This window comes from Bos indicus x Bos taurus, chromosome 23 (genome assembly GCF_003369695.1).
Source record: "Bos indicus x Bos taurus breed Angus x Brahman F1 hybrid chromosome 23, Bos_hybrid_MaternalHap_v2.0, whole genome shotgun sequence".
In the NCBI taxonomy this organism is placed as follows: Eukaryota; Metazoa; Chordata; class Mammalia; order Artiodactyla; family Bovidae; genus Bos; species Bos indicus x Bos taurus.
Genome location: NC_040098.1, coordinates 28,467,547 through 28,493,627, shown reverse-complemented (window position 1 = coordinate 28,493,627; position 26,081 = coordinate 28,467,547). Strand labels below are relative to the sequence as shown.

At 51.2% G+C, this 26,081-nt stretch overlaps 3 protein-coding genes across 7 annotated transcripts in view; 1 reads left to right on the top strand and 2 right to left on the bottom strand.

Annotated features, from left to right (window-relative positions):
* Window positions 1-138: 138 nt before the first annotated feature.
* Window positions 139-3,728, bottom strand: DDAH2 (dimethylarginine dimethylaminohydrolase 2). Of its 2 annotated transcripts, none has more exons than XM_027524889.1 (7): window positions 3,497-3,728; window positions 2,290-2,652; window positions 2,076-2,175; window positions 1,877-1,950; window positions 1,592-1,711; window positions 652-801; window positions 139-460 (listed from the first exon to the last, which is right to left on the bottom strand). In XM_027524889.1, the coding sequence occupies exons 2-7, from the start codon at window positions 2,584-2,586 to the stop codon at window positions 344-346; spliced, it is 858 nt and encodes a 285-aa protein (XP_027380690.1). In that variant the 5' UTR covers window positions 2,587-2,652; window positions 3,497-3,728; the 3' UTR covers window positions 139-343. The 2 variants fall into 2 exon arrangements, with proteins under 2 accessions (XP_027380690.1, XP_027380691.1); XM_027524890.1 differs by lacking the exon at window positions 3,497-3,728 and adding an exon at window positions 2,789-3,459.
* A 309-nt stretch (window positions 3,729-4,037) lies between these two features.
* CLIC1 (chloride intracellular channel 1) lies at window positions 4,038-9,691 on the bottom strand. Its single transcript, XM_027524891.1, has 6 exons — window positions 9,420-9,691; window positions 6,887-6,996; window positions 6,572-6,697; window positions 6,310-6,416; window positions 5,693-5,874; window positions 4,038-4,431 (listed from the first exon to the last, which is right to left on the bottom strand). Exons 1-6 carry the CDS (start codon window positions 9,456-9,458, stop codon window positions 4,270-4,272), a joined length of 726 nt encoding a protein of 241 aa, XP_027380692.1. The 5' UTR covers window positions 9,459-9,691; the 3' UTR covers window positions 4,038-4,269.
* Window positions 9,684-26,081, top strand: part of MSH5 (mutS homolog 5) — a 17,407-nt gene continuing 1,009 nt past the window's right edge. The window contains exons 1-22 of one of the 4 annotated variants that reach the window (XM_027524880.1): window positions 9,684-9,771; window positions 13,783-13,933; window positions 14,204-14,327; window positions 14,777-14,857; window positions 15,042-15,104; window positions 15,809-15,930; window positions 16,113-16,222; window positions 16,477-16,512; window positions 16,838-16,920; window positions 17,679-17,724; window positions 20,656-20,794; window positions 20,911-20,973; window positions 22,717-22,845; window positions 23,145-23,217; window positions 23,378-23,487; window positions 23,721-23,801; window positions 24,026-24,113; window positions 24,329-24,518; window positions 24,624-24,750; window positions 25,158-25,307; window positions 25,659-25,733; window positions 25,928-26,071. In XM_027524880.1, the coding sequence (XP_027380681.1) occupies window positions 9,758-9,771; window positions 13,783-13,933; window positions 14,204-14,327; window positions 14,777-14,857; window positions 15,042-15,104; window positions 15,809-15,930; window positions 16,113-16,222; window positions 16,477-16,512; window positions 16,838-16,920; window positions 17,679-17,724; window positions 20,656-20,794; window positions 20,911-20,973; window positions 22,717-22,845; window positions 23,145-23,217; window positions 23,378-23,487; window positions 23,721-23,801; window positions 24,026-24,113; window positions 24,329-24,518; window positions 24,624-24,750; window positions 25,158-25,307; window positions 25,659-25,733; window positions 25,928-26,071 (2,199 nt within the window). In that variant the 5' untranslated portion in view covers window positions 9,684-9,757. Of the gene's footprint in view, window positions 9,772-13,116; window positions 13,416-13,782; window positions 13,934-14,203; window positions 14,328-14,776; window positions 14,858-15,041; window positions 15,105-15,808; window positions 15,931-16,112; window positions 16,223-16,476; window positions 16,513-16,837; window positions 16,921-17,678; window positions 17,725-20,655; window positions 20,795-20,910; window positions 20,974-22,716; window positions 22,846-23,144; window positions 23,218-23,377; window positions 23,488-23,720; window positions 23,802-24,025; window positions 24,114-24,328; window positions 25,308-25,658; window positions 25,734-25,927; window positions 26,072-26,081 lie in introns of those variants that run through there. The other 3 variants (XM_027524882.1, XM_027524881.1, XM_027524883.1) reach the window with 3 other exon arrangements.

Sequence of the window (26,081 nt, the reverse complement as noted above, 5' to 3'; positions counted from 1 at the left end):
CAATAGGGCTGGACAATAGGTCAGTGTGTGCAGAGTGAAGGTTTGATGAATGAAGGAGGTCTCCTCCCCAGTACTAATCCCAACCTGGGGTTTCAGTCCTGCCCTTGTCCTTCTGCTCCAGTAAGACACCAGTCGCAGTCCAGTCTAAAAGGTCAGTTCTATTTTATTAGTTCTTGAGGAGACGACTCACCCAGTGGCCTCTGTCCTTTTTCTCATTCTGCCCTCCTCTATATGGGGCCCTCTCCCCACTACTGCCTAATCACCATCCTCTATCTAACTTTCCTTTCCCTTCTACTCCTATGCCATTCTACCCCTGGTCAGCCAGAACCCCCAGGCTGGGCTCTCAGTTGTGGGGGCGTGTGCTGAGCACCAGGCAGAGGGAACTGAGCCCAGCGCCGGCCTTCTCCAGTTCTGAACAGGACACAGGTACGAGGGTGACGTCAGAGAGCTTCTGCAGTGCCTGCAGGGAGGACAGCGTGTGGGGAGAAGGGAGTGAGTCCCCAAGACCCACAGGCGGGGCCCCCTTTCAGCCAGCTCACAGTGGCCCCACTTGGGCTTCTAGAAAAGGCACCCCTTCTTCCTCCCACAAGGAAGGCCTGAGCCCCATTTCTCTGGTTGGGGGGTGGTGGTGGAGCTCCTGCCTTCTCTCACCTCTTGGCTGTTGGGCAGGTCCCCGCCTCCCCGGTGCAGGAGGAAAGGGGGCAGGCCGGGCTGCCCAGGACGCAGAAAGAGACAGTCAGCTGCTGCGTCATCTGGGAGGGTCAGGGAGGCATAGGGGTGATCAGTCAACACTGCCATTGCCTTGGGGGAGAAGAGACAGGAAACACTCAAGGCTCAGCCTCTCCACAACTGAGTCTTGCTGCCCTACCACCGCTAAGGGCGGGGGACAGAGTCACATTATTGTGGAATAATAATAACAGCAATCACATGTCAGTTACTATGTGTCAGACACTGAGTGCTTTAATTAACTTTGCTAATTTCCACCTCGGACTCACAGGCAGTTCTTTCCACCTGCTATCCACTTCTCTGCTACTCCAGATCCCACCCGTCGATCCTATCCATCCTTCAAGACACAGATTAGATGCCCTTCAATGGCACCCCACTCCAGTACTCTTGCCTGGAAAATCCCATGGACGGAGGAGCCTGGTAGGCTGCAGTCCATGGGGTCGCTAAGAGTCAGACATGACTGAGCAACTTCACTTTCACTTTTCACTTTCATGCATTGGAGAAGGAAATAGCAACCCACTCCAGTGTTCTTGCCTGGAGAATCCCAGGGACGGGGAAGCCTAGTGAGCTGCCGTCTCTGGGGTCACACAGAGTCGGACACGACTGAAGCGACTTAGCCGCAGCAGCAGCACAGAATTTCGTGAAACCCCGGAAGACGATGTTAATTGTCCCTGTTTCTCGGTGTTCCAGCTGCCTGTCCGGCTTATAGTAACTTGTTTTCTCACATAGATGGACAGCACAGTGAGGGTAGGAGTTGGAGCTAATTCTCAGAGCTGCCCTGCTCCCCGCCTCCTGGGCCTAGAGCCACGCCCACTGTCGTTGGCTGGCCCCCAACTTGCCCCACCCCAGCCCCACCCCTTCTCACCCTGACAGCTCTTTGGGCAGCTTCGCTGGAACCCGCCACCACGGTGCGGGGTCCCCCCATACCGCAGAGGCCACGCAGGTGGGAGGTGCTTGTGACGGGCACCGTGGAGACGGCAAAGTCCTAGAGGGAACAAGGGAAAGTATTCAATGACGGGGATAGCCTAAACACAGGCTACTCTCAGCCACTTCCTCCTCAGCCCCCTAGTCCCTCCCCTCTCCTCTCCGCCCAGGTCCCTGCGACCCCATCCACCCCCGACTCCCCCTACTCCCACCCCCCGCTCCTAACCCGGAACGTGTCCGCCACGATCTCAGCTCCTCGGTGATTGGTCCACTTGGAGAGGCCTACGAAAAACTCCCGGCCTGAGCCCAGGGAGGTCGTCGAGGTATGAGGCACGAGTGAGTTGGAAACAAGGCTCAACGTGGCCCATTCTCCCAAAGTCAGCCTCCCTGTACCAAGCCCCAGGGCGCAGGCACCCCAACCTCACCGGTGAAGAGAACATCAGTGCCATCCAGCGTTGCGTTCTCGTCCCCCATCTCCACAATTCGGAGCCCCAGGTCCTGGAGGGCTTTGCGGACTCCATCGACCTTAGGGCAGGAGAAGAGGGAGCGAAGCAGATATTTCCACCCCCATTCTTCCCTAAAGCTCGGGATGTCCAGATCCTTCTTTCCCCGTACTCGAACCCGTGCCCAGGTGCTCACCTCCGGCCTGCGGGCGGGGCTCCAGGGCCGCGTGATTAGAGCCGTATCCCCTTGGATCACGGCGGTGTCACCGAGCAGCGGTCCCAGCGGCAGCGACTCTTCAGGAGGCAGTTCTACTAGTTGCAGCCCCAATCGCTGCCTCAGCTTACCCCCCAGCACCCCATGTTCCCTCTGAGCTTTGGCTAGGTCCAGAGCTGGGAGGCCAGCTGCTGCACCCTCCCCCGACGCCAGGCTCTCCGGGACCCCCCGGATCAGGGCATGGGAGCAGCGGCCCAGCCCCTCCCCTGGCGTCCCCATCCCATCCACACAGATGCCCCCTCCGGCTGCGCTGATTTCTTAGTTTTCTCTTTCTACTTCACCTGTCTGGGAGAAGAAACGGAAAGGGGGGAGGCAGAGAGAGAGACATGCAGAGAAGGGCGTAGGGGGATGGTTAAGAGCGCCTGGGTCTTCGTATGCCTTCTCCGGGCGCCCCTCCCACTCCGCCCCACCCCCTCCAGACCTTCCTCTCCTGCGGACCCCATTCCACCCCGCACCCTCGCGGATCTGCTGCTTTAGTGGGGAGTCCGAGGAACAAGATCGGGACCCCTAATTTCCAAAACACCTGTTGCCCCTGCTTGGGGGTTTTTGAGAGGTCCCCGCCAGGCGCCCCTCTTGGCAGCCGCTAGGATGCGCTCACTCCCCAAAAATGCAGCGGCTCCGCCCCCTTAACCCTCAGCTGCTCGCTGCCTTAGGGACCCGAAGTGCGGCGAGGAATCCACAGGGGTGATGGGACAGGAGGAGACAGCTGGGGAGAGAGTTAGAGCCTGGGGGATGAAAGTCTTGGATGTCCGAACGAGAAAGGGAGAGAGGGTCAAGGAGAAGGGAATAGAGCCTAAGGAGTTAAATATCCTCTCTCCACCCCAGTCAGTCTCTCCGTCCCTAGCGCGACCCAGTGTAAACCAGACTCAGTCCCGGAGGACTGGGAGAGGTCTAAAACAAAATCCGAGGGGCGGGGAAATTGGGGGGCGTGGTTCTGGGGAGCAGGCGCCACTCGGGGCGCCAGGACATGGTCCCCCAGTCTCCTGACCCATCTTCCTCAAAGTCCACCCCGACTCAGCTCCGCACCCAAATGTCGACCCTCCGCACTGTCCCGGCGCAAGCACGGGTCCAGCATTCCGGAACTCCGGTCTGCACACGGTCCAAGGGACACCTCCCACCCCAGACTCACCTCCAGCGGCCACCGCTGCTCTTGCCGCTCAGTGATCTTGGCTGGAGCCCCACCCCCCTGAGGACAGAGTTGGTGAAGAAGAGAGTCGTAGCCTTCAAGCGTCGGGGACCGGAGCTTTGGCTTTGAAGGGTCCCCGGGTAGGCGAGCTCAAGTACTACAGTGGGTCGGGGGCACGACGGTCTGGCGGCTCCAGGGCATTGTCTAAGCGGGACGGGGCGGGGCTCCTCGAGGTCACGCCCATTCCGCCCTGCTATGCCGCGCCCACTCCACCCCGACTGCGCGCCCCCCTTCTCGGAATTCCGCCCCGCCCCAAGATCGCTGCCCAGACCCACCCAGATCAGGCCAGCCCCGGCGGCTGGGCTGCAAATGCGGCATGGAGCCCAAGATAGCACTATCGTGGACCTACACATAAAAATGGCAGCCCATCACAAGCACCCCTTTTCTAAATTCCTGGTTTCTGCCAGGAGTTCAAGGTCATTGACCTACCCTTCTTTCCTTGTTATTCACACTCCAAGCCCCAGCTTTGTATAAAAACACTAGATTGTCATTCTGTATTTTATTACTGAAATACATTGTCCAACCCACCCCACAATAAAAATCTCTCGCAGATCCCCCATCCTTGCTTCTCATCGCCCCCAGCAAGCCCTGCACAGGTGCTTCAGGATTCTACGCCCACTGGCCATTTTGAGTGTGTCCGTTGGGTAGCATGTGGAAACCACCCAGGGCCTTTGTGAGGAAAATGGAGGGGGGGTCGGGTGGCCCTAGGAAGGGCCTTATTTGAGGGCCTTGGCCACTTGCTCATAGGCCAGCTCGATTTCCTCATCATCTGGACAGGTGGAAGCAAACTCTTCCCTAGCATAGGCATTGCGCAGGTATCGATGCACTCCACGAAACACATCCGGAATGGAGAATCCCCGGTACTTCTTACATACCACCTAGGGGTGCGGGAAGGAGGACCAATAGGTTAGCCTCAGGAAAGTCACACCAGCTGCCATGCCCTTGGTCCTTCCCTTATCCCAAAGCCTATATGATAAAATCCAGGCATTTAAGCAAGTTCGATACCTGGTTTCTTTTCTTATGACTCATCAGTTCAGTTCAGTCACTCAGTCCCAACTCTTTGCGACTCCATGGACTGCAGCACGCCAGGCCTCCCTGTCCATCACCAACTCCCTGAGTTTACCCAAACTCATGGCTATTGAGTTGGTGATGCCATCCAACCACCTTATCCTGTGTTGGTCCCCTTCTCCTCCTGCCTTCAATCTTTCCCAGCATCAGGATCTTTTCAAATAAGTCAGCTCTTTGCATCAGGTGGCCTAAGTACTGGAGTTTCAGCTTCAACATCAGTCCTTATGACTCATCTCCCACATAATCACCTGCAGTCATCTTAACTCCTGTCTGGTAAGGCCTTCACCCTTTCTCTCCACTTACTGAAATCCTGGCCGTTTATAACCAGCCCCTTTCAGACCACCCCAGTCCATGGTGCTTGTTTTCTCGTCCTAATTTTGAGATATAATTCACAAACCATAAAGTTCTCTTAAATTTCCACAGCAATTTCTGTCTACTTGTCATTTGGCTTTTAATCATGTATTATTAACTTTCATGTGAAAGTTATTTTCTCAGCTAGATTTCAAATCCTTTGCAGGCAGGGACTTACCTGCAGCATGCCAAGATCAAAGGTCCCTCATGCTACAGCTAAGGCTCTGTGCAGCCAAATAAATAAATACAGAGATTTTCAATACACAGTTCTGCAGCAGACTGACACCGGGCTCACGTTTCACAAACTAAACCATAGCTTTGAGCTGTGACAAAAACAAGGGAACCAGCACTTTTCATCTTCCACAAGAGGAAGTGGAGACTGAAACAACAGACTTAAAACTTTGATTTTAGGAAAAGCCTGGTCTGTCTGATCTGGGGATTTGGCAATGATAGAGACAGGAAGAGCATTCTTGAAAGCAGTACTGGGATGTGTTACTCTCAGTCTGTTTGCACCCACACCTTGCATGGTGGAATGTAATTAATTCTCCCAACCAGTGGTCTTGCCAGCAAAGATAGCAGAGAAGGAATAGGGTGGTGTCTGCCATTGGAAACTACTCAGAAAGAAACCACCTTTGGAGTGGTTGTCATGGGAAGCCTGCATGGGAGCCCCTTAAAGAGTCATCCCACCTCCCACCTACTCCTCCCACAATCACTACTCACCTGTACTATGTGGAGCTTGGGCAACAGATTGCAGTCAGCCAGAGTGAGCTCATTGCCATCCAGAAATTTCCTCTGAGAGATCCCCTCATCCTCAGCACTGGTCTCATCTACTTCATCTGGGAGGGGGGATGTCAGGTAATTGTCTAATACTTTCAGGGCTTTCAGGAGCCCCTTCTCCAGGTCTGTGCAAGAGAAGGGAGTTGGTAAGAACATCAGAAGATCGACATAGTCCAAGAAAGCCCATGGTGGGGATGAGGAAAGTCCAAAACAATAATAGCTAACACTAATGTGTTTCATTTTCTCTGTGCTCTTCTATGCAATTTACATACAAAAACTCATTTAATTCTCACATCAACCAGGGAAATAGGTATTGTTATCCTCATTTTATAGATCTGAAAATAGATTTCCAGAGAAGTGAAATGAATTCCTCAAAGGCTCACAGGTACTAGAATTTGTACTCAGGTCATCTGAATCTATAGAGTTGCTATTATTTTTTAATTTAAGTAAGGTTTGCAATATCAGCTCCATCTCCCTGATATCTGAATGTCCAGGTGTCCCTAATTCCTAGATCTTTTCCATTCCTCCTAGAACCCAGGCCTCTGACCCACAAGACTCACTGTCATTGAGTGCTGGGTTTGAATTCTTAATGTAGGCAGAGAATTTGGCAAATATGTCCAGCCCAGCTGTGTTGGATTCAGGGTTCAGAGCTGCCAGCTTGGGGTACCTAAAAGCCAATGGGAGAAACTGGATAAGATATCTTCCGAGGAGGAGCCTCAGCTCCCCTGCCCTAGCCCCACCACCATCTCTGTTTTTCATTTCTTCAACCCCTTTCCCAGAGTCTCCCAGCTCCCCCACTTCTCATTCCAAGTTCCCCTCTACCTGGGAGGGCACAGCACTGCCTCCAGAAATTCCTCAATCTTGTTGGTATCTGTGTGCACTTCAGTGCCATACAGCAGGAAAGGGAGCTGCCCTCCTGGGCACAGCTTCTGTACCGTCTCAGTCCGCCTGGAGGAGAGACCAGGCATAAGGACTGGTAAAGGGCGTTAGGGAGACCGAGAAAGGGGAGATGGAGGGAGGCGGGAGAGGGGCTCCAGATGGGGGGATGGGGTGGATGGTTCAGGATGGAAGGACTCAGGTGAATGAGTGTGCACCTGTGCACCTAAGAGGTGTTTAGAGGAACAGAAGTGGGCCTACCTCTTGGTGTCAACAGTGGTGACATTGAAGGTGACTCCTTTGAGCCAGAGCACCATGAATAGTCTCTGGGAGAAGGGGCAGTTTCCAATCTTGGCCCCATCACTGCCAGCCTAGAAAGGAAGCCCCAGCCCAAGGTTAGGCCTGGTGTACCCCACTCATCCTGAGGCCATTCTCTGCATCTCCTGCTCCCAGACTTGGCTGCTTTCTGCCTAGTCATGACACATACTCAGTCTCACTGGTAAAAGCTCCCCACATAACTGGGCTCTGCACTCTCTGGTCTGGGTCAAACCTAAGACAGATCATTACGAATATCTTCTGCAAAGGTAAGCTTCTGGTTTCCCAGAGAATTGAGGACAATGGGAGGAAGGCCCAGGGAATGGATTTTGGAGAATTTGGAGGATCTAGACCCTAGAGAGGGAAGACAAATGGGGGTGAGCGTAGTTACTTTTCTCCGTGCTATTCTAAGCATTCTACATGCCATAACTCATTTAATTCTCACACTGACCCATGAAATAGAGCCTAGAAAGGGGCTTTGTTGAAGCCAGCAGTGTGGGCTAGAGGCCTGGATTCCCGAAGGAAGTAGAGCCTGAACACAGGAGCGGTGGGGCGGGGGTTTGGAAGCAGGAGTTCTGGTTCTCTATACACTACCCATGGCACCCCACTCCAGTACTCTTGCCTGGAAAATCCATGGACAGAGGAGCCTGGTAGGCTGCAGTCCATGGGGTCGCTAAGAGTCGGGCACGACTGAGCGACTTCACTTTCACTTTCATGCATTAGAGAAGGAAATGGCAACCCACTCCAGTGTTCTTGCCTGGAGAATCCCAGGGGTGGGGAAGCCTGGTGGGCTGCCATCTATGGGGTCGCACAGAGTCGGACACGACTGAAGTGACTTAGCAGTAGCAGCATACACTACCCAAGCAGCTGCGGGGGGGGGGGGGGGGAGTCAAGGGGCTCAGAGCCTAATCCTCAAGGTGTGGAGGGCCTTGTAAGAGGGGGGCTGCTCTCTAATCCCTGACCTCATCCCCCAACAGACACCTCCCCCTAGGCTGAGGGTGATTCATCTCACTGTGTCTTGGGTCTCAGTAGCTTCCTTCCTGGCAAGCAGTGGGGGCAGGGACCTGTGAGGCTGAGGCCTGGGCAGACAATGCCACCTCCCTCTTCCCTGGGCACTGCCAGGGGAGCAGGGGGAGTGTGTGTGTGTGGGGGGGTCTCTCAGAGCAAGTCCCCTGGCTCCAGATAACCTTCCTCAAGCAGGACCCAGGGCTGGAATCTCTGCAGCGCAGCCCCACCCAGGAGTAAAAATAGCCCCTGAGGCAAGAGTGAGAGTGAGGTGGGGACCACACCTAAGAGGCCGCCTGAGAAGCCCCGGCATAAAGGAGAGGGAGAAACGGGCTAGGACACACAAAGGCTGGAGGAACAAAAGAGGGGAAGTGGAGGGAAAGGAGGCAGCAAAGTGAAGGGTGGGGAGACTGCGAGCCGGGAGATACAGACGGAGGGGGAGGTCGCTAAAGGGAGGGAGGAGCACAGAGAAGGGGTCTGGAGAGGGGAGAGAATGCAAGCCTAGTGCGGAAGGGAGCGCGGCTGAAGCGGCAGCCTGAGGTTTCGATATGCAAATACCTTGGGACCACCTCTCCTCATCAACACCCACAGAGAGGACAGAATTGGGACGGCTCTTTTTCTTTCGTTTCTATAACCCCCAAACTCTAAACGCCCTAGCCCAGCTCTCCTCCTGCTCTCTCTTCCCATCTACCCTCGTGGTAGCCACTGCTCAACTCTCATCTCCGCGCCAACACCCTTTCTCTCGCTTCTCCAACACCCCAGGGACACTGGTTCTCGACCCCATCACCACTCTGAGCCAGCTTCTGGAACTCCACTCCCACTCTCCTGTCTCCTTCCACCCCACCAATTCTTCCCAGTTCACTTGGTGCCACTCCCAGACCTTCCTACCACACCCTCTTCCTTGAAACCTCCCCCGCCACACACACACGTACACACACCCCCACACACACCCCTCCAAGTCTCCCCCACCATGCACCTCACCCTCTGATCTTTTTGTAGGGCCCTTATCCTGAAGTTTCCCTCGGTCCCACCCAAACCTTGTTAGGTTTCCGGGCTTGTTTCCCTCGGTCCCACCCAAACCTTATTAGGTTTCGGGCTGGCCCCTTCTCTCTCTGTCCCCTATCAGCTGTTCCCTCACCCCCACTCGGTCAATCTTCTAAGCTCCTGGGAACCCTCCCTTTTCTCTATCTTCTTGTCCTTTAGGCTGCTGGAAACTTGCACTTTTACAAACTTTTCAAGGTTGAGCCTAGATTTCTCTAGGCGGGCACATTATCTTCGCCTCCCAACCCTCCCGCCACCTCCCTCCCGCCCCCCCCCCCTCCGCCCCCGCCACACACACTAAAGATTGCACGTGGGGCTGGGGATGGGACTCAAAGAGGAAAGGGAGTGGGGAGTGGAGGCTGGAGCTGGGGAAAAGTGTGAGTTGCCTTCCAGGAACTTGGAGGGGGGCCGAGGAGGGAGAAGGTGTTCTTACCTTCACGAACAATTCGACCTGCGGTTGTTCTTCAGCCATGGTTGCGACGGGGACCAGGAAGCAGCCGTCGCTGGGGGAACTGGGAGGGGCCGGGCAGGGAAGGCGGTCTCACAGAAGAGATTCTCTCCCCCAGACCTAGGGCTGGCCCTTCAGCGCCACACGAGCCCGATCAGACCCGCTCACTCCAGACGCGGCCTCTCCACCAGTCCGGCGTACTCCACACCCAGCGGCTCTAGCTCTACCCGCTCCCGGACTTGATCTGGGAGCTGACTCACGGACCGCCCCGCCCCGAACCTGGGGAAGGGACGGGCGGGGGGCGGGACTCGACGACCTAGGGAATGGGCCCGGAGGGGTGAGCCTCGGGTCTCCCTGATGATGGGGGAGGGGGTTTGAGGCTTATCTCGGGAAAATCCCTGTGTCCCTGCCAGTCTCCTTGATCACGGGACTTTTTTCTGCCTCAGTTTCCCTGCTTGCTTAATCAGAGGACACTCCCACTCCACCCTCACCCAAGAAATCTGACACTGACTGCTTGAGCACGTCCCCGAGGGCCCAGAAAGGGAATTATAGAAGGGAAAAGTGGTCCTTTATTCCTTTCTCCAAGTTTCTTCCGGACTCCAATTCCCAATTCTGGGTTGCTAGGACTGTGGTCCACAAGAGGGACTTGGAAGGAGAAGCTGGGTTTGAAGGAAGAGAGTGGTGAAAAGTAGGGCAGAGTTGGGTAGGGGAGATCACAGGCCCTGTGCTGGGGAAACAGGAAGCTGAGCCCAGCCAGGGGCCTCATCACTGGGAGAGGTCCTCTCCCATTCAGTAGCCTGTTCAGCTTTAATGCTTCCACTTCTGCCCCCCATCTGGAGCCCCTTCCTGTGCATTTTGCCCTTTTCTCCCTGACAGGTTGCCTTGGAGATGAGGAGGAAAGCATGGGGTTATTGTAGCGCTAGAGTAGAGCAGCATTGATCCTACTGGGCTGGTGGTAGCTGGTCCTATTGTGGGGGGAAAAGGTGAAAATCAGACAAGATAGTGTGAGCAGAGTCCTTAGGGACACAAATAAAGAAGTAGAGAGGACAGAGGAAGAATAGTTCTCTCCCTCCCTCCCCAATAACCTTGATTTTGGAGGTTCTATCAAACTCTTTATGATCTGCTGAAAAATAGCCTCCAAATATGTTCTCCAAACAGGACATATGCCAGCTTCCACATTTGAATCTCTGTCCTATTCAGCCATCTCTTTCTTCCTCACTACCCTCTATCTAACAAGACACCTAGAGTTTCAGAAAATCATGGTGGGATGCAAGGATATAGGAGCAAAGCAGGGCTTGAAACTTAAAGAACAGGAGAGAGTTGGGGGAGGAGCGGGTGGAGTGCAGAGAGGTGCTGGAACCAGCAGTTAGTGGTTTCCTCTCATGCTTCCTCTTCTGTGGGTTTTCTCTTCCCTGGAGGAAGGCCTTTCTCTGTCCTCCTCACAGAGGGGATATATTTGGTGTTTGTTCTCTTTTGGGCTTCCCTTGTGGCTCAGCTGGTAAAGAATCTGCCTGCGATGTGGGAGACCTGAGTTCAATTCCTGGGTTGGGAAGATCCCCTGGTGAAGGGAAAGGCTACCCACTCCAGTATTCTGACCTAGAGAATTCCATGGACTGTACAGTCCATGGGGTCGCAAAGAGTTGGACACAACTGAGTGACTTTCACTTTCCTTGAACAGAAGAATGTAGAATGATTCAACAAATATCTGTTCGTTGAGGGGCATCTCCTCCAAGGTGACCCTTGAAACCTGCACACATGACCCCTTCCATCTGAAGAAGGTCAAAGCAGCACTACTTCCCAGGGGCCTTTTCTGCTCCAGCTGGTCCATGTCCACCAGAGAATCTGCCTCACAAAAATCTCCCCTCTGGGAGAAGCCTCAGGCAAACTGGGCCAGTCCTGAGCTCAAACAGGTTTGGCAGCTTCTCCCCTGCCTCTCTTTTCTCTCCTACAGTTTTTATAGCTAGAACTGCCTTGATCATCAATATTGACTTTGGCTAGCTGGCATGGCTGCCCACAAAATATTTTTCCTTAACTTTTCAGGTGACGGGTAATGTTGCCCTCTCCTGGTACCATCCATCAGTGTTTCATGGATTTGAAGTCAGGGGCTACATCCCCCAAATCCTGCCTCAGAGAAGTTTCCCTCCCATCTCAATCTCCTTGCCCCTGCTTTTCTCCTATTTCAGTCTCTCCCCTTTATTTCTCTAGGCTTCTCTTTCCACTTCTTCCCCTTCCTCAGCTTGGTAAACCAGTCCCTAATCTCTTCCCACCCCAGATTGGAAGGTGTGTCCCTCCCCCGACACTCCTTAGAGCTGTCACCTGGCCTCCTCCAGGTTTCCATAGCTCCGTTGCTCAACAATTTGCCAGGGGTAACCATTAACCTAGTCTTTAACTCACTCCTCCACCTTTCTTACTAGAGGAGATTTTCCATTTATTAGTTAGCAGAGCCAGTTTACCCACCATCTTTCCTAAGTGCTTGGATGGGAATCTCTGCATCTCAAAGTACCCAGAACAACCTGGGGGTGAAGACATATTTCAAGAGACTTTAAAAAAAATATGTATTTGGCTGCATCTCAATGGACATGGGTTTGGGTGGACTCCAGAAGTTGGTATGGACAGGGAGGCCTGGCGTGCTGCGGTTCATGGGGTCACAAAGAGTTGGACACGACTGAGCGACTGAACTGAACTGTCTTAGTTGTAGCACACAGGATCCTTAGTTGCAGCCTGTGAACTCTTAGCTGTGGCATGTGGGATCCAGTTCCCTGACCAGGGATCCACCCTGGACCCCCTGCATTGGCAGCACATTGGCAGCATTGAATCTTAGCCGCTGGACCACCAGGAAGTCACCAGGAAGTCCCTTAAAATTTTATGATTGCTTATTTTGGTCTCTCTATCTTCTTGTTTCTCTACCCCTCATATACACACTCAAAAATTAGGCTCATGGAGTAGGAACTTATGTCCCCTGCTTTGATTCCACCACCTGGCCCAGAATGAGTGAATAACACTCTTCTGTTCTTAGGAGTGTGTGTGTGTGGGTAGGGGCATGTGCTTGTAGGAGTGTAGGTGTTTTTATTAGGTCTACTTCTCTCTGCCAGTATTCTTGCCGGGAATATCCCATGGAGCGAGGAGCCTGGTAGGCTACCGTCCATGGGGTCGGAAAGAGTCGGAAAGACACGACTGAGCAACTTCACTTTCTTTCTTTTCTTTTTCTTTCTGCCAGAATTTGGTGAAATTCGAATACTTCCAACTTCTCGTGGGGCGCCGAAATTATTAATTAGGCCTTGTGGTGCCCCTATGGCAGCGATCATAGTCTGCACCCAAGAAACAGGCAGAGGTGGACTGAGATAGGAGCCTCGCTTCTTATTTCAGCTTATTTTATTTAAAACACTCACGAAGCTCTTACTGTGTTTGCCAGGCACTGGTCTAAGCTCTTTATAAATATTAACTTAGACTTGTTGGCATAGGTTGAATTAATGTTGCTTATCTCCATTCTCCAGGAAAAAATAAAAAAAGTGCACTTCTGTTCCTTTAAGGTCGGTCCCGTCTGCAGGTTCCCCAAAGTCCCTAGACCCTTTGCGGGGGATGGGGTGGGGGATGGGGCTCGGGCTCCTACTCTGCCAAGAACGTTTCTCACAGGCTCTCAATCAAAGCCCAGAAAGCCTGAGGGCAGAGGCCCGGGTGCTAGGCAACGGCGGAGGGCGGGAAGTTTGAACCTTCTGGCAACGCCCCGTATGCGAATAGGCCAATCATCATCCAGTCTTCTCTATGGTCCTTTTTTCCCTTTCACTCTGTTGGATCTCTAGTTAGGATCCGGGTTTCTTCGACCAATAGAGGCTAAGGAGGCGGGGCGTGTGCGCGCGCACCCCACCTTCGTGTTGGCGCTCCAGTCCCGCTGGCCCGCGGCTGTTAGTGACGAGGTGTCGCGCACGTCGCGACCCAGGTGACTGAAAAGGCGGGAAAACACCGCGAGTTTCCCGCAACCAGGTCGGGGAAGCCAAGATCGTGAGACTGTGATCTTGGGGGCTTGGTTGGCAGGACGGGAGAGAGGAGGCGGGTAAAACTCGCCCCCCAAAGCACCCGCAAGACCGTCTCCAAAACACAACCTCCGCGTGACAGGAATGAGGGTGGGCTGAGTGGTGTTTTCCACAGTCTGTACTAAAGTGAAATACCGTTAAACTCGACCCTCCAAATGTCCTACACCTGTAACCACAGTTCTCGAAGGTCCACGCAGCTTTGCCCTCAGCCCTCTCCCAGTAGTTCTCAGTGGATTTGCTTCTGCGCGCCCCACTACCCCAGCCTCCTAGCAAGTGAGCTCTCGCTCCAGAACTGTCTTCATTTTCTGCATTCATAGAGCCTCCAAAGCCATGGCCTCGGTAGCAGCGACCCCAACCAGGACGCCGAACGGACCAGGACCCGGGGAGGCCTCGGCCAGCTTCCCCACCGTGGCTTCAGACCCGGGCCCCCGCCAGCCCGAGGAGGAGGGAGAGGAGGAGCCTGCTGAGGTCTTGTAGGGGGAGAGGCGCTGTTGGAGGAGCAGGAGCTCGACAGAGCCGGAAATTGATTGGAACGCATGATTGTTAGAATATAAAGGGGCTGGGAAGACCTGGGCTAGTCACTTCCCTCCGCTGAGTGTCGATTTCACATTTACTGAATGGGGGTGATGATACCTATCTCTGAGAGTCGATAAAATAATTAAAATTAAATAAGACATGGCCCAACCCTGTACTTATCAGTGATTCAACTATTAGTTTCCTTTCCTCCTTGCCCGACAGATTCATCTATGTGTCCTGTGGAATTCAGGATACCTGGGCATTGCCTACTATGATACTAGTGACTCCACCATCCACTTTATGCCAGATGCCCCAGACCACGAGAGCCTCAAGCTGCTCCAAAGAGGTAAGGACAGAACTACGAATTCCCCTGTGCTGGCACTGGAAGTGTATTGCATTCACATGGCCTTACCTGACTCAATCTATTTTATTAGTTGACTCCTAGAGACTCCCTTTATTGTTTTCAGGAATTCATCTCATTATTCACAAATATATCAGGTGCTGGAGATATAGTCCTGAGCAAATCAGTCATGTCTGTCCTTTAGGGGTTTATGATCCAGTGATAATCTCATGGGCACCCCTCTTCCCTCCTATTACCCCATCAGTCTTACTGCTTTCTTTTTCTAATTTCATATGTGACTCCTACTTCTCCCAGTGTGGGGGGGCCTTCCCTGCTCTTGGAGGAAATAAGTTTTTGAGGGGTGAAGGGAGGTAACAAAGGGAGGGTTAACAGGTTCCCTTTTAGTCACGAGAGAAAGATCCTCGAACTCATTTGCTCTCCATTCTCCTTCCAAGTTCTGGATGAAATCGATCCCCGGTCTGTTGTTACAAGTGCCAAACAGGATGAGAATATGACTCGGTTTCTGGGGAAGCTTGGTAAGGACTGAAAAAGGGAAAGAGGAAAAATGGGGAAGGACAAAATTACGGAATGTTCCAGAGATTAAAGGGTCTTGTGCGGAGCTACAGCCAGGAGATCAGAATTGGGTGAGAGGGAAGATGGGAAAGAGGCAAAACGACTATGATGTACAGACTGATGGCCCTTTCTTTGTTTCCTTTATAGCCTCCCAAGAGCACAGGGAGCCTAAGAGACCTGAAATCATATTTTTGCCAAGTGTGGATTTTGGTATCTCCTCCCTTTTACTTTACCCACACCCCATCCCAGTTATGTGACCCTTTCTCCTAATTCCAGTTTCATCATCAGAGGTCTCCTCTCAGCCCTGTCTCATTTTAAACCTATATGTTCTTCAGGCCCCATGACCAGTCTCCCCACAATCTCTCCTAATCCCTACCTTTAATAACCTGCAGTTTAGGCTTGTTTAGGGATGAGGGCCCTCCCTGAAAGAGAGTGTGGTAGCATTTTTTGGTCAATTTTGATTGTTGGCATTTTCCCCTTTAAGCCAAAGCCATTTACCCCTTAGTTTAAAAAAAAGGCACTACCTCAGTTACCTTATTGATTTAGAAAGCACTTCCATTATCTTCCCAGGTTTGTAAAAAGGACAGGGAATGTTCTATCCTAAATTCCTGAATTAAAAATAAAATAAAATAAATTCCTGAATTAATATGATTTTTTGACCCAAAATCCTGAATTCCAGATAGATTTCTTACTCGCCTGAGCCATTTATCTTTCTCAGCTTATGTTCCCAGCCAAACGTCTTTATATTATACGTAGACTAAAGAGAGGGTCTAAAATTTGGTTCTTGTCTCAGCTTTCCACTAATTGCCTGTGTGAATTTGGCAAGCCACATCATCTCTCTGTTTTCTCATTCTTAAAATAAGATGAAGATTGGGGCTACAAGATCTTTCCCTCCCGTTCCCCCCTCAAAATAGGCCTGGAGATAAGCAAACAGCGCCTCCTTTCTGGAAACTACTCCTTCCTCCCAGATTCCATGACCACCACCGAGAAAATCCTCTTCCTCTCCTCCATCATCCCCTTTGACTGCCTCCTCATGGTGAGATGGGTCTTGCGAGATAAGGGCTGGGATGTAGCAGGTTAGAAAAAGGCACAAGCACCTGGACACCAGGGTTGAGTCCTGGAGGTACTAGCCCAGTCCTGGAAAATAATAGTTCTTCCTGGTGTTGTCCAGCCACCAAAACACTGGGATTTAGCCCAGCACCACTACTGATATCCTAGGTTCGAGCACTTGGAGGACTGCTCAAGTTCCTGGGTCGAAGAAGAATCGGGGTTGAACTAGAAGACTATAACGTCAGCGTCCCCATCCTAGGCTTTAAGAAATTTGTGTTGTAGGTGACTTACCCTAACCTCAACCAAAGTAAGGTGGGATTGGGAAGCCTGGAAAGTAAGGAAGGTTGGGGAGTGGTGGCAGTGACCCATTTGGTAAAGTGCTCCAGGACACAGGGTTCCTGAGAGGGTATGGAGCTCTGGGGAGAAAACTGAGACAGTCTTCTGAAGGAGGGCTAAGTGGGTGGGACTTAGGAATGAACTCAGACCTCTCATACCCCAGCCACCTTCCTTTCTGCTTGTTTTCTGTTCTCAGAACCAATCTGGTGAGCATAGATCAAGACACTTACAGGTAAGGAGATGGAGGCAGGCTGTCATCTTTGGGGAGGGAGAAGGATTAAGCTTAATGCTGTAATAATCCTAATGGGGCTTCAGTTTCTTTAATCCTGGGGCTATTAAGATTTCTCTCCCTGAAGGAAAGAGAAGTGGGGTGGTGAGAGGAGAGAAGAAGAAAAACACAAAGGTGTTACCCTCCTTTTCTAAATGGAGAAACTGAGGTGGAGAGCAGTGAGGGACAAACCTTACATAAAGACTTGATCTCAGGAGAGGTCCCAATCCCCATTCCATTTTCTCAATCACCTTTAAAAACCCACATGACCCTAATTTCTCCCTGATAGTGTTCTGCAGATATTTAAGAGTGAGTCTCACCCCTCGGTGTACAAAGTGGCCAGCGGACTCAAGGAGGGGCTCAGCCTCTTTGGTAGGTGTGCCTGTCCCTCATCCCCCACTGCACAGGCCTGCCAGAAAAGCAGCTGCCTCCAGAGATGGATCCCAGCCCCTCTCTTCCCACTTTACCCCACTGCCAGCTGTCACTTCTGCTCTAGTCCAGCTTTATTATCTTCTTTATACCCTTCTTGAGCTTGGGCATCTCCCCGAAGCCTTGTCCAGTATAGTTGTCCCATGTCATTTGCATATTATTCCCTACTTTACCAACTCTGTCTTATTCCTTGGGTTTGTATGAATGTTTGTACTAGTGATGTACCTGTCTAGGGACTTTGGGAAACCCTATATATAGAGGAGAGTTATGTAGTTGCATAACTCTTGTGTTTGTTTTGCATAGAGTTTTATCTCTTATAGTTGTTTCAGGCTTTAGGCTGTGTTGGGGACATCACCCAAGTATCCATGTGGTTTCACTGTGCATCTCAGTGGGTTGGGTCTAATGTTTACGTATATGTATTGGGCTTTTTGTGAGTCTAACTGTGCCTACTCTGAATATTTTTCTGGCTGAGTGTTCCTATGAGTGCTCATTCCCTCCCCCAGGCCCATGTAAGGTAATCCCGGCTCAGACTTGTGGCCAGACGCAGGCTTTGGCTGCCTTTGTGTCCTGTATCTGGGGACTAACCCCCAAGCCAGCCAGCCCAGCACCCAAACCTCTGACCCTGATGCCTCAGCTTAGACACATCCATACATTCCTTTCTCTGCCCCTGCTTGTAACAGACTCACTCCCTACCCCAACAGGAATCCTCAATAGATGCCGCTGTAAGTGGGGAGAGAAGCTGCTCAGGTGAGCGAGAGTCACACGTGTGCATGCCGCCTATAGCCTCAAACACACCACCCTTAACAGGAATGAAAACAGCTGCCCTTTCCCAAATGCTGGCTAAATGCCTTTAGTCCTTACAACGACCCCATGTGGTGTGTTACTCTCATTTTACATTGTCAGCACAGATACATACAAAGCCATTGATGACACTCGGACTTTCACACGTACTCGCAGCAGAAACACAACCACAAGACAGCAGTGTGCACATGGTAATATCTTTAATGGCTAGAAGCACACTTCGGGTGTGAGCTGTTCTCTATGACTTTCAAATGAGTATCTCTAGTTCTGAGCTCCACATGTGGAATACTCTTTTGCCTATCATTACCACCTGCGATTTCCACAGGAAGCTCAAACCCAGAGCGTCCAAACCTATGCCCACTGGCCCTGTTCCTACTTTCTGCATTCCCTTTTCTGCTTAGTGGAGTTGCTGGCAATATAGCTTTTCAAGCTCTGAACCTTGGATTGATGCTTCTCCCTCACCCCCCATATTCAATTATTCTCTAAGACCTATTGATTCTATCCTAAAATGTGTCTCCCAGCCATCCCCTTCTCCCTCTTTCCTCTGTTCTAATTCTAATATCTTCATCTTTAACCTGGAGCATTGCATTCACCTTCAAATTGGTGTCTCTGCCTCTAAACTCTTCTTTTCCCCAATCTATTCTTCATTCTAAAATAACTGTCATTCCAAAACAGAGATCTGAACATGTCACTCCCCTATTTTTTAAACCTTTTAAGTAAAAACAAAAGACAAATCTTAGGAGGCTCCCTCATTACCTACAGGATGAAGATTTTCATCTTTAGCAGTACAATGCTGAGGGTTCCTCAATTTTAATTTCAAGGCTTATCTCTTCAAGTGTATGGTTATTTTTTGTTGTTGTTGCTGTTTGGCCACAAGACTTAGAATCTTAGTTCCCAGACCAAGGATGAACCTGGGCCCTCACAGTGAAAATGTGGAGTCTTAACCACTAGACCACCAGAGAATTCCCCCTCCAGTCTACATTTATGCTGTTCCCTTTAGAAAGTCTTTCCTCTGTTCTCCACTGATCAGAATCTTACATCCTCTTCAAGGTGCAACCCAACTATCACCTTTTTGGTGAAGCTTTCACAGGCACCTCTGAGTGTGTTGGCACGCATCTTGCTGTGTGATCACATAGTGGTTATTTATGTTTTTTAATTGCACTATCACATCAGGTTGGAATTAGCACTTAGTGAATCTACTTGCCCTCTATGCAAGTGAGTGAATGCTATGCCATGGCACATTCTTGTTACCTCAGCACATAACCCTCTATGAAGTAGGATGCAAGCACACTGGTTACATCATCTCTGAAAAGTTAGGAAACCTTTGCTAGCCTGCAGGTACACAATCCTTTTCCCATGCCACCTGCCCTGCACTCTATATCTTGGAGGTTAATTTAGGATTATCTATGAAGTCATCTCCAGATAATTGGTGAGGTAATTTAATTACCCCTATATTGTCTAGTTCTTCTGGTCCAGATCTCTAATCTCAATGAGGGATGAAAGGAAAGGAATTCTCAGAAGAGAAGAGAACTGAATCAAAAGTGAGGGAGAGTGCAGATTCCCTAGATAGGACCCCCCACAGGGCATAGACTCACAACCTGATGATCAGCTAAGGGCCCAGCTGATCTAAAGCCAGGCAAGGAACCTGGAATGTGACTGTCACAGTATGCTCTGAAGAGTGATGTCCAAGCAGTCTGGAGATCTAATTTTGAAATCCAGCTGTCCTTCTTACTAGGAGCATGACTGGACAATTTGCTTATCTTCTAAGAGCCTCATCTCCTCAACTGACTTGAGCCTGACTTGACCAAGACCTCCAGGCACTTGAAGTACATAAGTCAGAGACACTCAGGTGTTTTATAAGGAAGCCTGTCTGGTGAGCCCATGTAGGGAGGGTATTCACAGACTGGCCTACACTGCCTCAGGCACCTCTGCTCCCCTGTGCCCAGGAACCAGAGTTGCCTGAAACCCACTCTCGAATCCAAATGAGTCCTCCATTTCATTCTAACCTAGGGTTTTCTAACCAAGAATAAGTGGCCATAGACTCAGTGTGAGATATACATCCTTAGGCCCCAGTGTCTCCACAGGTTGGCTCTTACACAAAATAGTATGCCTAACGGCTTGCTCTAATGCAGGAAGGAATCCGTGGCCTCCCAGGTCATTATAGCGTCTCACTACTCTTCATGGCCATAGAGAGATAGGGATACCCTCCCTGAATTAAAGAAACACAGATGAGACATTTATTTCTGTATAATAATTCAATTTGTCAGGAAATACCTCCACATAAAAGGTAGTAATAATAATATAAACCTCTGTGTTTCCACTAGTCAGTTTAAAAACAAGACAATGTTGTGAAGCTCTTTAAGTACCTCTACCCAATACTTTCTTCCCTGCAGTCATGACCTTGAGGACTTATGAACTGAGGACTTATCATTCTACATGGAACAGTTACATACTTTCATAGGAAGGACATGAAAAGACGAACGTCTGCTATTTCACAGCTAAATATGGATGTGCAAACTCTTTCTGACTCACTCCTTCTCAGCTGCAGATAGAGCTAGAGTGTTGGAATTCAAATGCCTCAACACTCTGCTCTCCCTCTAAAAATATTGAAAAGCTCCATCACCTATCCACAGGGAATGACACATGGTCATATCATCACAACCGAGATACACAGTCAGGTCGTGCTCACATCCAGAGATTTTCAGTAGGTGTGAGTAAACACACTTGCATAGATATGACACTGTATTTACAATGTGTACCAATACACATTGCCACCATCCCCCAGGGCCCTCCAAAGGCACATTTTCCCAAGTTGAGATCAAGACACTGATGAGAACAGATGTAATTCCTGGTCTCCCCACTCCACCTCACTTCCAGGCTGTGGTTCACACGTCCAACCCAGGACCTGGGGGAACTGAATTCCCGTCTGGATGTCATTCAGTTTTTCCTGTTACCCCAGAATCTGGACATGGCTCAGATGCTACACCGATTGCTGGGTCACATCAAGAACGTGCCTGTGAGCCCGGGTTGGGGGGCAGGGAGGTGGGGAAGGAGGCTGAGGAGTGGTAGGCATCTTGAGGGCCATTAGAGTGAGAGAAGGAAACCAGCAACTGTCTCCTTGTCCGACTGTAGCTGATTCTTAAACGCATGACGTTGTCCCACACCAAGGTCAGTGACTGGCAGGTTCTTTACAAGGTAAGACCTCCCTTGAACCTAGAAATCCAGGTTAAGCCCCCAGCATGTGTCCCAAACCTTCTTTACTCTTGTCCCCATGTCCAACTTTATCCCAACACCTTAAAAAAAAAAAAAAAAAACTTTGTAGTGTGGAAATTGTCAAAAAAATTTTCAAGAGAATAATATAATGAACCCTCATGTACCCACCCTGTAGCTTTAACACTTTGACTTATGCAAATCTTGTTTCACATATCTCTTCTCTTACTTTCCTTTTCTTGGATTATTTTGAAGCAATTCCCAGCCATCACATCACTTCACCCATAAATATTTCAATATGATTTCTAAAAGAAAATTATTTTTTTAAAGAGAACAATCGCACTATCTTACCTAAAAATGAATATTTTATTATTGTCAATTATCTCGTTTAGATTTATATTTGTCTCTTAAATGTAATGGCTTTTAAAATTACTTATTTATTTGTGGCTGTGCTGGGTCTTCTTTGCTGTACAGGCTTTTCTTGAGCTGCGGTGTGTGGGGGCTCCTCTCTAGTTGTTGTGCAGGCTTCTCATTGCAGAGGCTTCTCTTGCTGGGGAGCACGGGCCTAGGATGCGCAGGCTTCAGTAGTTGCGGTTCCCAGGCTCTAGTGCGTGCACGCGTGCTCAGTCATGTGCAGCTCTTCGCACCCTCATGGACTATAGCCCACCAGGCTCCTCTGCCTATGGGATTCTCCAGGCAAGAATACTGGAATGGGTTGCCATTTCTTCCTCCAGGGCATCTTCCCGACTCAGGGATCAAATCCACATCTCCCACATCTCCTGCACTGCAGGTGGATTCTTTACCACTCTGCCACCTGGGAAGCCTCTCCCAGGTTTTAGAGCACAGACTCAATAGTTGTGCACTGGCACAGGCTCAGTTACTTGGTCTTAGTTGCTCCAAGGCATGTGAGATCTTCCTAGACGAGGAGTCAATCCTGTGTCTACAGCATTGGCAGGAGCATTCTTTACCACGAAGCCACCAGGGAAGCCCCATGTAAGTCTTATTCTGTGAACTTCCTTAGTAATTTTAGTTAGTTCCACAATTTGCTCAGGCTTTTTTGTGAGTAGCCATTGTTTTGCTACTTGTTTGTTTCCATCATGGGTAGATTATAAGCCCTTTGATTTATATTCTCTATGTGTCCTTTGACACAGAGTAAGGTTCAGTAAATGTCCTTTGGATTGGGTCTGTGCACTCAATCTAATCCCTGGTTAGAGCAGCCACCCCAGGTCACTGACCTTCACGCTGGGAATTAAGTGACTCTCAGTGACTCTCACCCGTCCTGTCTTCGTGCTCTCTCACCCAAATGCTGGCATTGCCACTACTGCCTATTTACTTCGTCTCTGCCTTTCATATCCGTATTTCTCTTTCTCCTTCCTCTGTACAAACTTCTTTCTTGGGACATTGTACAAATGTCTATCAAAGCACCTACCACTTTGTTTTTAAATCTTCTGGGTAGATTTCTGTCTTCCTCACTAGACTGAGAGCCCTTGTGGGACAAGGGACCCTCCTGTCTTTGTTGTCTTCAGAGTCTCAGTGCTTAGTGTGATGCCTGGTGAAGAGTTTTGCAGATGCTATTTTCTCTTGGTTTCTTTTTTGCCTTTGAGAGCTCCTCCGTCTCTGTTATTATGTTTTTCCCTATTGGTCTTTGTTCTTCTCCATCCAGCCCTGTCCCCCCGCCTCAGCCCGGCCTGGGTACGGGCCACCCTCCTCTGTCCATTTCTCCCACAGACAGTGTACAGTGCTCTGGGCCTGAGGGATGCCTGCCGCTCCCTGCCCCAGTCCATTCAGCTCTTCCGCGACATTGCCCAAGAGTTCTCAGATGACCTGCACCACATTGCCAGCCTCATTGGGAAAGTGGTGAGTGGAACGAAAGAGAAAGATCTCCTGGGAAACTAGGGGAGAGAGACGGATCTAAATAATGGAGAACAATGGGTGGGAGCTCTGGGGAATATGGTGTGGAAAACGAGGATGCATGGGACACACTGAGGTCAGCTGGATGGTCAGAAGATGGGATGGCAGACATTAGGGGTGTGCCTTGAGGCCTGGAGGGTCAGGGTTAAAGCCAGGACTAAAGGGCGAGTTGGGGCCCAGGTAGAGGTGAGGAATAGGACGAGATTGTGCTGGATGGAAAGAACCTGGATTTCTTGTCTCCTCAGGTGGACTTCGAGGGCAGCCTTGCTGAAAATCGCTTCACGGTCCTCCCCAACATAGATCCTGAAATTGATGAGAGTGAGTGTTAGGTGTACGGATGGGCCCCTGAGCTCAGAAACATGAACCTGCCCTGTGATGGGGTACCGTCCTCTGCAGGTGACCCCTGCAAGTGGGGATGATCATCGCAACCAGGGTGGGAGCCTTACTTTTGATATCCACGTGTCTTCCACGCTCTTAGAAAAACGAAGACTGATGGGACTTCCCAGTTTCCTCACTGAGGTGGCTCGGAAGGAGCTGGAGAATCTGGACTCCCGGATTCCTTCATGCAGTGTCATCTACATCCCTCTGGTGAGGGCAGGAGGCAGAGGTGGTGCACTCCCCGGGGGCATTAGGGAGACATGAGGCTTAGGAAGGACACAGGTAGATAAGAAAACTCCTGGAGAAATCAGAAGAATGTGAACACTCTTTGGTGCTTAGGCCCCTGAGGGAAGCATTTGGGGGACACAGAGGACTCTGGCTACTTCTAAAGAAAGTGCCCAGAGCATCACTCCTTGCTTTATCTCTTCTTTACTCTCCCCCAGATCGGCTTCCTTCTTTCTATTCCCCGCCTGCCTTCCATGGTGGAGACCAGTGACTTTGAGATTGAAGGTCTGGACTTCATGGTGAGACCCTTGACCTCTGTAGGGGGAGATAAGGAAAGGCAATCAGCAGCTGAGGGAGGGCCTTTCCCCGTTAGCTCTGCCCAGTGTGGGATCCCTCTTTCATTGTTGTATCTTTACCAGCTCTGAGACAAAGGAGAAAGAAATCTAGGCCAGGGCTGGGGTGGGGTGAGAGAAGATGAGGATGGAGAGATGCAAAGCCCGTAGCTTTGAACCCTTGTACCCAGTTCCTCTCAGAGGAGAAGCTGCACTATCGAAGTGCTCGAACCAAGGAGCTGGACGCACTGCTGGGGGACCTGCACTGTGACATCCGGGGTGAGGAGAAGCGAGTGGCTGGAGCGGGCTGGGCAGTGTGGAGGTGATTCCAGTAGGCTCCTTTCCTTCCTGCTATTCCTTCTCTCTCTCTGACTCTGCCTTTTCTGAGTGTCTCTGGGATTTCAGATGGTTTCTAGGTTCATCTGCTGGCTTCTTTGTCTCTCCTTTGCTCTCCCCTGGAGCTGACACCAGCTCCTTCCCTCCCCTGCCCCAAGACCAGGAGACCCTGCTGATGCACCAGCTGCAATGCCAGGTGCTGGCGCGGGCAGCCGTCTTGACCCGGGTGTTGGACCTTGCCTCCCGCCTGGACGTCCTGTTGGCTCTTGCCAGTGCCGCTCGGGACTACGGCTACTCAAGGCCCCGTTACTCCCCACGGCTCCTTGGGGTACGAATCCAGAATGGCAGGTGAGGACAGAAATGGGTGGAGGAATAGACAACGAGGGGCCCAAAGGCCCCATGTTCTGGATCCACAGGCCGGCCACATGCAAGGTAACTTTGCATCGGCTGCAGGCATCCACTGATGGAACTCTGTGCCCGTACCTTCGTGCCCAACTCTGCAGAGTGTGGGGGGGACGCAGGGAGGGTCAAAGTCATCACCGGACCCAACTCCTCAGGGAAGAGCATCTACCTCAAACAGGTAGACAAGCCCCCGCACTGCCACCTCCATCATCCCCATCCCCCGCCTCCCAGGCACCCCAGGCCCCCACCGCTCTTCCCCATTGTGCTCTGACCCCACATGCCATGAACAGACTCACCCCCGCTGTCCCTCTCCCTGCTGCATTCTCATTCTCTACCTGAAGAAGGGCCGTGTGCCAGTGACCATCCTCTGACCTGAATCCTCCTCTCCCGCCTCTGAGGAGGTCCACGCTGTTCCTCAGAATGCCTCTGCCAACTCCCTGCCACTTTTCACTGACTCTAAAGTGAGCCGAAGGGGTAGTTAAACTGTGTCCTTCTATCTTGATCTATCATTCTCTCCTGAGACTAGCCTCACCTTCACCTCAGCCCACACCACCGGGCACTGTACCTCTCTCCTCCCTTATTCAGGTAGGCTTGATCACATTCATGGCCCTGGTGGGCAGCTTTGTGCCAGCAGAGGAAGCTGAAATCGGGGCAGTAGATGCCATCTTCACCCGAATTCACAGCTGCGAATCCATCTCCCTTGGCCTTTCCACCTTCATGATCGACCTCAACCAGGTCAAGAGGAGGCAGGGTTGGAGGAGGGGATAATGGGGAAGAAACCCGAGCCCTGAAAAATGGTCAGAACAGGAAAAAATTTCCTTCTGCTGCCTGTTCTTTACGTGAGGGGCAGGGAGCACCCAGTTCAGAAACCAGGAGAATCAATACCATGAACCTTTGCCAGTCCCTGGCTTTGTGAGAGGCACTGTTGTCAATGAAAGGATGAACGAAACTTGGGTCTCGCCATTAAAGAACTTGCAGTTCAGTAGGGTGTACACGTATTCAGGCATCTTTACTCACAGGCACACTGGTCAGTGCCAGGCCTCGAATGTTTATGAAACTCTCCCTTATCCACCGGGTGCCCAGCAGGTGGCGAAAGCAGTGAACAATGCCACCGAGCGCTCGCTGGTCCTTGTGGATGAATTCGGAAAGGGAACCAACACGGTAAGGGCAAAAGCTAACGAGGAACTGAGGAGAGGAAAATGAAGGAGGGCGAAGGAGGAGGAGGGTGGGGCAGGGCCTCTGGAAAAGAATAGGGGTGTGTGGGCATGAGGGGGGAAGGCCCGGCAGGAGGAGGGGGCGCACGGGGCACCTGTGGCTCCACACCTTCACCCTGTGCTACCCTGCGCCCCTCGCAGGTGGATGGGCTCGCGCTGCTGGCTGCCGTGATCCGACACTGGCTGGCACTCGGACCCACGTGTCCCCACGTCTTTGTGGCCACCAACTTTCTGAGCCTTGTTCAGCTGCAGCTGCTGCCGCGGGGGCCGCTTGTGCAGTACTTGGTGAGGAGAC

Bases quoted from the DNA above. Each gene is read 5' to 3' on its own strand.
- DDAH2 (XM_027524889.1), bottom strand. From the start codon at position 2,586: ATGGGGACGCCAGGGGAGGGGCTGGGCCGCTGCTCCCATGCCCTGATC. The intron at 2,176-2,289 runs GTGAGCACCTGG...TCCTGCCCTAAG, and splicing joins GCCCCGCCCGCAGGCCGGAG to GTCGATGGAGTCCGCAAAGC. The intron at 1,951-2,075 runs GTGAGGTTGGGG...CCCTGGGCTCAG, and splicing joins CACTGATGTTCTCTTCACCG to GCCGGGAGTTTTTCGTAGGC.
- CLIC1 (XM_027524891.1), bottom strand. From the start codon at position 9,458: ATGGCTGAAGAACAACCGCAGGTCGAATTGTTCGTGAAG. The intron at 5,875-6,309 runs GTGAGTCTTGTG...TCTCTTGCACAG, and splicing joins AAACCCAGCACTCAATGACA to ACCTGGAGAAGGGGCTCCTG. The intron at 4,432-5,692 runs GTGAGTAGTGAT...CCGCACCCCTAG, and splicing joins CCAAGCTCCACATAGTACAG to GTGGTATGTAAGAAGTACCG.